The sequence below is a fragment of the Montipora foliosa genome, chromosome 1 (genome assembly GCF_036669935.1).
Source record: "Montipora foliosa isolate CH-2021 chromosome 1, ASM3666993v2, whole genome shotgun sequence".
NCBI classification, from domain to species: domain Eukaryota; kingdom Metazoa; phylum Cnidaria; class Anthozoa; order Scleractinia; family Acroporidae; genus Montipora; species Montipora foliosa.
The window spans coordinates 67,310,069-67,320,068 of NC_090869.1; the positions used below are offsets into that span (position 1 = coordinate 67,310,069).

The window sequence follows — 10,000 nt, forward strand, 5'->3', positions numbered from 1 at the left end:
CATGTCTAAATTAGCTGATCTTCCTGCACTTTTAGGTGGAAAGAACACTGTTAAAAGAACTGATGACAAAGACAAATCAATAATTGAAATCTCGAGTGACTCTGATTGTGATGACAACACTTCAGTTGATTGTGTTTCTTCTGATCCCCTATATAACTATCCAGGTAGGATTTTTAAAGTGTCAGTGACATTAATTTTATTTGATATTTTGAAGCTGATTGATTATTACTTACTGTATCTAAAATAGGAAAGTTAATGTAAGTTAACTTACATGTAACTCAGATATGGATTGGAACAGTGGTTAATCATAGATTACCTAAGAAATCCAACCTTTCCTTTTTTTCTTCTTTTGCAGAGGTGATTAATTTATATTCTGATTTAAACAACACCCAAAGAGCTTCTCAGAAACTTGAGGTAATAATGCTTACCTGGTATACATGTAAGTGAATTCAATCACCAAGTTGAAATTTTGTGATTTATGGTAAATTATTATTTTCACCCAAAAGAGGACATGCTTGTTGTTTATTTTAGGGGGGGCTTGAAAAGAATGAAGGAGAACCAGGGGAAATAATTGGTTAGTGATGTTGGGAACTTCAGAATGTACATAATTATAGTAAATTATAATTAACTTTATTCTCTCACACATAGGGGGACCCTCATTAATTATTCAGAAAACATACATTATAAACTACATGTAGTTACGATAGTCTTTTGCCCACAGATTCAAACAGAAACATACATACAATGGACATGTACCGAAAAAAACAATAAACTTTGTAACATGTAGTATGTTTATTTGATTTCCTACTCTTGAGCCATTGGTAACTTTTTTTATTTTACTCATTACAGAAAACTGGCACTTGAATGAAAAAGACCTTGAGGTAGGAATTAAGCTTTGTTTGAGAAAACAAGTGTGCTTTTTTAAATAAATGCTTTTTGTAGCCTTTTTTTTATTTCTAGTCAGTTTTTCCCTTTAATAGACTAGTTGTTTTTCAGTGGATAAAGTTGCAAATAAAGGTTCCCTTTTCACTTGACAATGTCAACACAAATAATTATTGTGGTAAAGTGTGTCTTTGAATCATAGAAAGTTGGATAGTCTACTTCATTGAACCAATAATTATTACAAGCAGTGGTAGGAAATGTACATTACAAAACTACTCGGTGGGGAGTCATGCCAAGGCTTTGGTTCAATATTCCTCACGAGTCAGACTTTGAATGACCTTTTTAACAAGCTGAAGGAAAAGGAAGTTACCTCAATTTTGTTTTGATTTGTCAGTTCAGGTTTATTAATAAGAGATCAATAAAATGACATGTAGGTCATTCAGGTATATGTAATAATGGAGTCAAGTAAATATTACATTTGATTAAGAAAATTTTTCCTCTGTCTAGTATTGATTGCAATAACTGAGACATCAAGAAATTGCAAATCAAGCCATGTTCAATATCAGCATTGAATGTCTTTAGGACTCGAATAATACCAAACGACGTTCAAGATACTACTTACCTGGGAAGAGGCTCCTCAATGTAAGGTGCCACAACTGCAATGGAAAAGGCCATTTATCAATGTACTGCCCTGAACCAAAGGTATGCAATAATAATTATTATCATTACTACTATTATTATTATTATTATTGTTGTTGCTGTTATTGTTATTGTTACTATTATTTATTATCATTCGATGGATTTTTTCCTTCCTTTTCATTGGCCGAGAGCCCACCATCTGACCTGCAAATAACTGTCTGCAAATAAGTGTTTTGCTGCCAATAATATTCTGCTCATGCGTAATTGAAATCATGCTCTTGTGTGAAAATGGCAGTTCGTTTTCCTGAGCTTTCAGAAAAAGATTTAAGGTCTCGGTAAATGAAAATTTTAGTACATTGCTCGATTTTGTTTTTTTTTTTATTTTTGGCAATGAGTGGGTCCTAAATTTTATTTTGGCAGAAAAAGAAAATCAGAAAGTGCTTTTTAACCCTTCTAAAATGAGCCTTTTCTGTTTCCCGCCATAAGTTGCGCGCGAAAAGTGATTGACAGCCCGTCTATTGCGTGACAAAACACTATTACGTGACGCAAAAATCAAAACTCTCCCACTTCCAGTCGGGACAAGTTTTAAGCTATCGCTTTGAAACTTTCAGATATGATGGATAACGACATAGACTGAAAAAGCGTGTGAGGAATTTTCCGATTTCCCTTTGTAACTAATTTTATGTCAGTTTCTTTGCATAAATCGCGCTCGAGATTCGACTTTTTAGTTTGAAATGCAATAATTCCGCTAGTACGAGACATATGCAAATTTCCTCACACCCTTTTTTAGGTCTTTTATCAGTCATCAGATGCAATAAAAAGGAGGTGAATATTAACAACGTGAAAGGGCTGAGTTGGAGATCAAATACCTCAAATATAGTTTACTTCTACACTACAACATTGAGTTATTAAGGGTTTAATAAGGCTTTCAACCAAGTGCCAAAAAGAAGAATCTAAGAGGAATTACTGGTACCAGTAATAAGCTTGCTTTACTAAGAATTATTATTATTATCTTCATCATCGTCATCATCATCATTATTATTACTGTTATTGCTATTGTTATTATTAGCAGTTTCCCAGTCACTCATACTACCACACAACAAATTCTTCACATTGTCAGCCACCTTCACCGTTTCCAGCATTTCAATGATCCATGATTGCAGAAGGCCAATGACATGGTGCTGCATTTTGCAATTTTATTGACAGACTTCTTTGCTATGCACAATTTACAACCTGAGGACAAACTTTTTTGTTAAATAACAGAAGATGAGTGTTTGCCATTTGTGTGGAAGTAGTGGTCATTTGAGGAAAAATTGTCCAAATGAAGTGTGCTTTAACTGTCGTGAGCCTGGTCACAGATCCAAGGTACTGCAGAAATTTGTTTTTATTTTCTTTAAAAACTAAGTTGGCTGTTATTCTTGTGCTACCAATGAAGAGATATACATATATATGTTATGTAATGTTTAAAAAATGAGCAGCAGTGTTTTATCGGGGTAGTTGATAAAACATGTGCTGCGAGTTTTTTGAACGGCTTCAAAAACATTCCACAAAGAGCGTGTCCCTCTGGACTCAAAGCAATGGTTCAAATTGTGAGAGGTGAATATTAGCATACAAGAAAAACCTTCATTTCATTTTCTGAATTATCTTTGAGATAATTCAGCAATAACTTGGCAATGATAACTTGGCTATAACTCGACTGTGTTTCGGGTTTGCATAACTGTCTCCAATTCTCTCAACTCCCCCTTGTATTTAGGTGAGGCTACGGAAACACGGAAAACGTCCTCTATTGCTTAAATATGTAACACCCACCCAAGAGGCCTGTACTCGAAAAAGCTGTTCCTGAGGTCCCATACACAAGACTAGGAACAAGTTTTTTCCCCAACGATTTGCCAAGGCAACTGACTTTATTCTACACATCATGATCAAGAAATTTCATTCCAGCTTAATGAGAGACGAGAGACAAAAACTACTATTGTAATGTTAGGGATCGAAGCAGCTTGGAGGTTGCCTATTTACCGAGTTAGGATTTCAAGTTGGATTTCGAGTTGGATTTTGAGTTCTATTTTCGAGTTGGATTTTCGAGTTAGGATTTTCAAGTTGGATTTTCAAGTTGGATTTTCGAGTTGGTCCATGTAAACTGCAGACCAGGGATAAAATACAGACCAAGGTTATAATGTAACTGTTGCAAAAGTCCAAACCCTTTAGATGTGCTAATTGTTAAGTCTCAGTATTGTTTTATGCCTAATTAGGCCTAAGGTTAGCATTTCTAAAGGGTTTGGGCTTTTTCAACAGTTACATCATAACCTTAGTCTGCATTTTACCCCTGGTCTGCCGATGGGTCTAAAACATTGAGCACAGGTCACTCATTGCAGGTCATTGTTCAGGGGCACCCAACGTCAATTTTCGGAAAATATCTGTTCGGAATACGATTTGAGATCTAGAATTTTCGGAACATTTGTTGTAAAATTTCTTGCTTGTCTGCCTCTCCTAGGATTTTTGAACATCTGAAAAATGGTATAATTGCCCATTTTGAACGGATTTTTACCCTAAAAAGGTCACCTAGAATTTTCGGAAACCTTTTTTCTGGCTGAAATTTTCGAAAAGGTAAGTTTTTGATCCCTATAGTCTTTGGGATAACTAGACTTTCAGCTAGGAAATCTGAACAGATGAAAAATTTTTAGGGGATACAAATATGCCTATATCTACCATTTAAATACTCAAATATGTTTAACAATGCTATGTTTAAGTGGTTTTGAATTATATTCTCCTTGGGTGCCCCTGATTGTTTCACCTTTTGGAAAGTAAGGGTTAGCCAAATTGAGGGTCTTGGGCTACTTTCCAAAAGGTAAAACAATGACATGCAGTGAGTGACCTGTGGAATCTGACCTGTGTTTCAGACGTGCCGCTGGTCTGCAGTCTGTATTTTACATTGACTGACTCGAAAATCCAACTTGAAATCCAACTCGGAATTCTAACTCGATAATTAGTCTGTCTCAGCAGCTTGGTCCATGAATTAGGGTGTTGATGTGGATGCACTTGCACCAAGTTGAAATCCCAATCTGTCAAATGGCTGAATTTATCTTTGGAGGCATGTTCACTAAATACATTTCACTAACTGGATGCTTTCTACCAGGTGATATTATCCGCACCATGCTTCATTTTATAGATTTTAAAAGGGAGTGCCTGTGAGGAAGCTTAATTTAATGGGGACGTAGCTTTTGAATGGACCTACAATCTCGGTCATAAAGAGTTGTAACACTTCGCTTGAACAGCAAGTGAAGCGCATCAAGGCTGTTAATAAGGTACCTCTCCTCCTCCCTCCAATCAACGTTGCATTTACCGGTTGGTTTTTGCACTCCAACCCATAAACATCAACACTGAAGGGGGGGGGGGGGGGGAAGGGGGCAAATTGCCATCTGTGTTACAACATTTGTGACTGAGACTGTAGATGTTTTCATCACTTTCACCCACCTCTAAACAGTCCCCAATTGACGAGTAAAATCGTCTCCTGTTAGTATGGGTAATCAAATGTTGACGAGTGAAATTTAGGGAATAATTTTATGCATATTTTGTCCAAAATCTAATAATTTCCTGAGCCTTTAGGCAAGGGAAATAATTTATTTGATTTTGTACAAAGTGCAAGTGAAATTATTCCGTGATTTCACGAGTATACCATTTGATTAGCTATTAATATCATGGATGACAAATTATGTTCACAAGACTCCATTTTGGCACTGAAGGAAACGTTGCCATGTAATTTCACATGTGAAATTATAGAGCAATGCTGAGATTTTGGGCCAAAATTAAGCAGTAATTTGTCACCCATGTTAATAGACACTGTTAAGTCTTAAGTGTTGCTCTCAGAATGCATAGGGTTTAATAGCTAATTACAATCTTGTTGTAAACAAGAACATTTATGCTTTCACAACTTTTCCCCCCTAGAGTAAAGATAACAAAGTTTCAAAACATTTATATGAATGGATAATTTTCTATTACATTCTTTTTCATTATGCGTTGCTTTATTTTTTGCTTCATGGGCAAAGAAGGAATTTCATTTCCATTGCAGTGAATTTCGTAACCTACTCGCACAAGGCAATTTTTGGTGTCTTGATTGTCACATTTTGTAATTAATTGTTCCAGCAATGTTCGAAACCTCGAAGGCCATTTGTTCGCTGTAGGCGGTGTCACGTGCTCGGCCATGTGTTGAATGTGAGTTGAACATTTTCAGTGAATAAAATAAAATAGATGGATTTATTTGAAATGCGGGTTATCGACGGAAGAGAGAAGTGATCTTCACACTTACCTGGGCAATTTAACTTGATTTGTGTTAATTGTTAATTTCAGTTTAGTGTCCCCAATTAGTGCTCCAGCGCTAGAACGACTAGACACTTAAACAAAGTTCCTTTCCTTTCCTACTATGACCGAAAAATCAGTTCTTCTTTTTCTTTGGATTTCAAAACTATGGTAACCAAACAGTAAGAGTGACCCAAGTTTTAAGCCTTGATTTTAAAAAGATACCGGTTTATTTTAACTGGAATTTTCCTATTTAATATTTTGCCATTACTAATTTTAAAATCTTGAGAGAGCTGGATCGAGGGGAAAATGACGTCAAAGACCCACCTTTTTAAGAATGCAACGCGTGTCTGCGCGGCTGAATTGATAGGGAACTTAAGCAACGACGACGGCGACGGCAACGAAAACGTCACAAATTTGCATATTTAGTGGGCAAAAACAATAGAGCGTTTCCACATGACGTCACGGCGGCCACACACTTTGGTGTTCCAAGACAAAGGAATGGCGGCCATGGTGGTGTACCAAACTAATCCTCCGGGAATTGATCTAATACTTTCTTTTGTTTAAGTAATCTAATATGGCCACTGGTCACGTGAGTGAAAACGCTCTATAGCTTTGCACGCCCTGCACGTGCGTTTTTCACTTTTGTCCATTTCTTTGCCGTCGTCTGCAGAGCTTCTGCAGAGCAACAACGTGTAATAGCCAAATTTGAGGTTTTATGAACGATGTATGCACTTGAAGATAAATTTTCATTTTCTCCACTAAAAAAGCGCCGTTCCGACCAGTGTCACGAAGTGATTACAATAATTCAAATTTATATTGTGAGATAACGTTCTCGTTGCCGTCGCCGTCGCAGTTGCTTAAGTTCCCTATTTTGCAGCACGGGAGTTTAAAGGTTTTTAGACTCGTGTTTTGCACGTAGGGTCTATAATAAGCTGCATTTACACTCTGAATATTTTAAGCTAGTTCAAGTAAATGACGTCACTTTTCCCTAAATTTAACTCCAATGGCGGACCGTGAAGTCCAAAACTTGCACTCAAAGTAAACAACATTTGGGTAAAAATCAAAGCTTAAAATTTTGCATGTCAGTTGTTAAACAAACATACTTTCAACATCTGAAGAAAAAAGGAACTGAATTTTTTACCACAGTAGATCTTCAGCAGTAATTGTTTATTATGGGCAACTGAAAAATTCAGGTGGCCCCAAAGGGATTCGAACTCAGGGATATGAGTTAACAAAAGCTATCCAAATTCAATGACGTTGAAGGCTGTGATATGTAGTGTTATCTCTTTCTTTCAAACATTCCGTTTCCGTTTTTAAAAAGATCTTTCTCTTTGATACATGGCGAGCTGCGAGCGCACTTTGTACAATGATATTCTACTAAATTCCTTTCAGACAAAAGTTGGTCCCAATGTCTGCCCCGACCAGTCAGTTAGTTAATTGCTGCCTTTGCTCTGACAACTGGAAATAGTTGAACTCTAGTTTTCTCGATTAGGGACGATATACTTGCTTACAACCCTTATTCGTGAATGATATTGCTGCACGTCAAAAGAACCACACACTGGAGACTTTAACATCTACGACGGCGATGCAATTTTCCCTTTCGTAAACAAGCGATGCCATTTGGACGAGACTTGTCCCTTGCAAATGACAATACTTAATCTAGGACTAGGTTAGCAGCGTATGCCACTTAGAATTAATGACGTTAATTTGAAGCCAGCTGTGTATATAAAAAAAATTGAGGCAAAACAGTACCTTTTTCACGCAGTGGTATTTTAAACTTGAAGCTCACGGAGCGGTTTTTATGTAGAGCCCTTAAATACTGCTAGAGTTAGCATTTGACTCCGTGGCCTTAATTTGCTGATGTGCTTTGCTTTTGTTACTACACAGGAGTGTCCTGACCGCTGGAGGCAGTACCATCTAACAGTGAGTTGATTTAATCAACACCTCTAGCTCAGGGACGGCCTTAAAGTCTCCAGAAACTCTTTGGTCATTCCAAATGACATGATTCTTAAGCTGGACCTGAAATATTGCTCCTGGCCTTGGTTGCTCAAAAAGGTCTGGATTACGATATCCACCGGATAAACCACTGTTCAGCGGATAAACACTCGCAAAACCAATTGAGTTATCCAGTGGATAGCGCTTTCCACCCTTGGAACAACTGTACTGGGACCTGCATGTTAAATTCTCTTTCTAGTCATAAATATCCATTTTAGACTATTTCGGTCTGGCTCTATGTGTAGAGAGCAAGAAAATAAGCTCATTAAATATCTAATTCCGTTTTTGAACAGATCTTTCTCTTTGATAAATGGCGAGCTGCGAGCGCAGTTTGTACAATGATATTCTACTAAATTCCTTTCAGACAGAAGTTGGTCCCATTGTCCGCCCCGACAGACCAGCAAGTCCTCCTCGATCTGTTCACTGTTACAACTGTGGTTATCAGGGTCACTATGGGCATGTGAGTAATGTGTTTGAGTTGCTTTTTTGCCTTGCTATTTCTTCTCGGAATGGACGTTCTAGTGAAGAGGGAGGGGGTGGGTGGTGGTCCAATTGAGGTTCTGTGTGTCATCCAACTCTACCCTACTAGAGAGCTTATGAAACGATTGAAATTCACGTTTGGAGTAATATATTAAAAATGCAAGTGAAATTATTCCCTAATTTCACGAGTGTACCATGTGATTAGCTATTTTTAGATCATGGATGACAAATTACGTTCTCCATTTCTTCTCGGAATGATTGAAAACGATTGAAATCACGTTTGGAGTAATATATTAAGGAGCTTATTAGATTTGCCTTCAACAAAGGACTGTGCACGTTCCACTGGATAAATAACTATCAACCGTATAAGCCCTATCAATTGATGGTTTCCATCTGACGTCACGGCGGCCATGTTGGATGGCAAGAACAATAACCTAACTAAACTTTATTACAATGCAAATTCTGCGGAAAGAAATTGCATTGTATTGCCATCCGATATGGCTGCCGTGTCACGTGGGTGCAAACCAAGAATAGAAAGATTTAGTGTGATTTTTTTTTTACTCTAACTCGTTTCTCTCATTTGAGAAATTAGTCAGTTAGTTAATTGCTGCCTTTGCTCTGACAACTGGAAGTAGTTGAACTCTCTCGTTTTCTCGATTACGGACGATATACCAGAGGACGCCTTGCTTACAACCCTTATTCGTGAATAATATTGCTGCACGTTAAAGAACCCCACTCTAGGGACTTTAAAATCTACGACGGCGACGCAATTTTCCCTTTCGTAAAGAAGCGATGCCATTTGGACGAGAACAATTTTTCACTGATAAGTTTGTCCTTTGCAAATGAGGAAAAAAATACTTAATCTAGGACTAGACTAGCAGCGTATGCCACTTAGAGTTAAAAGAACTGAGAAAAAACCTTAAAAAATAATTACAAAAAAATGTCGAAAACAGTTCAATGGGATAAGAGCTAATGCACTTAACCTCTACACTACCGTAATAACGTTTTAAAGTATTTCAATGAAGCTAACCCTTACAATTTATTGAAAGCTAACCGAATAAAAAGGCTTGGTTACTAAGAATGGCATTGACCGTCAAAAATGGCATCGCTTGTTTACGAAAGGGAAATTAGCGACGGCGACGTCGGTGATACATAAAAAATGTAAGTTTTCATAATCGCAACTTTTCCGCGATTATTCCTGTTTACGTCGCACGATGTGGACAAAGTATCCTTTAAATAAATTGAGTTCTAGCCGTTTCAGAGTGAAAATAGAGAATGTTAGGATCATATTTGTATTATATACCATAGTTAATAGAGGGAAATGGTTATGAAACCCAACAAATTTCTTTGATGTAGGTTTTTGTTCTCTTTTTTGGCCCGTGCACAAAACACAATAGTTGTTTACTCCGAAGGAGGAACTAGCCAATGGAAACGTGTTGGTTACGTAATTCATGCATAGCGTATGAGCGCAAACAAAAGATTGTGCACGGTCGTGGACTTTCCAACCTAAATGTTGGCATCTTTGTTTGCTCCTTTGATGTTTGCCGAGCTTCCAAACCAGTCCCCTCTATTAACTATGTATATACTCACGTTGTCATCATGAAAAAAAAAATTAAACTTGGTGATTTAACGATCATTGGTATGCAGAGCACCGTAAAAATATAAACGAGGGAGCTTGTGAAAGGGTGTGCCAATCCATTGTTTTGTT

General features: G+C 37.3%; 1 protein-coding gene across 2 annotated transcripts in view; it reads left to right on the forward strand.

The window, feature by feature from the left end:
- LOC138006020 (zinc finger CCHC domain-containing protein 7-like) overlaps nucleotides 1-10,000 on the forward strand; it is a 19,776-nt gene that overhangs the window by 2,252 nt on the left and 7,524 nt on the right. For both annotated transcript variants that reach the window (XM_068852179.1, XM_068852186.1), the window contains exons 4-12: nucleotides 36-164; nucleotides 356-414; nucleotides 532-574; nucleotides 850-881; nucleotides 1,465-1,584; nucleotides 2,785-2,886; nucleotides 5,662-5,730; nucleotides 7,705-7,740; nucleotides 8,177-8,272. In XM_068852179.1, the coding sequence (XP_068708280.1) occupies nucleotides 36-164; nucleotides 356-414; nucleotides 532-574; nucleotides 850-881; nucleotides 1,465-1,584; nucleotides 2,785-2,886; nucleotides 5,662-5,730; nucleotides 7,705-7,740; nucleotides 8,177-8,272 (686 nt within the window). The remainder of the gene's footprint in view (nucleotides 1-35; nucleotides 165-355; nucleotides 415-531; nucleotides 575-849; nucleotides 882-1,464; nucleotides 1,585-2,784; nucleotides 2,887-5,661; nucleotides 5,731-7,704; nucleotides 7,741-8,176; nucleotides 8,273-10,000) is intronic.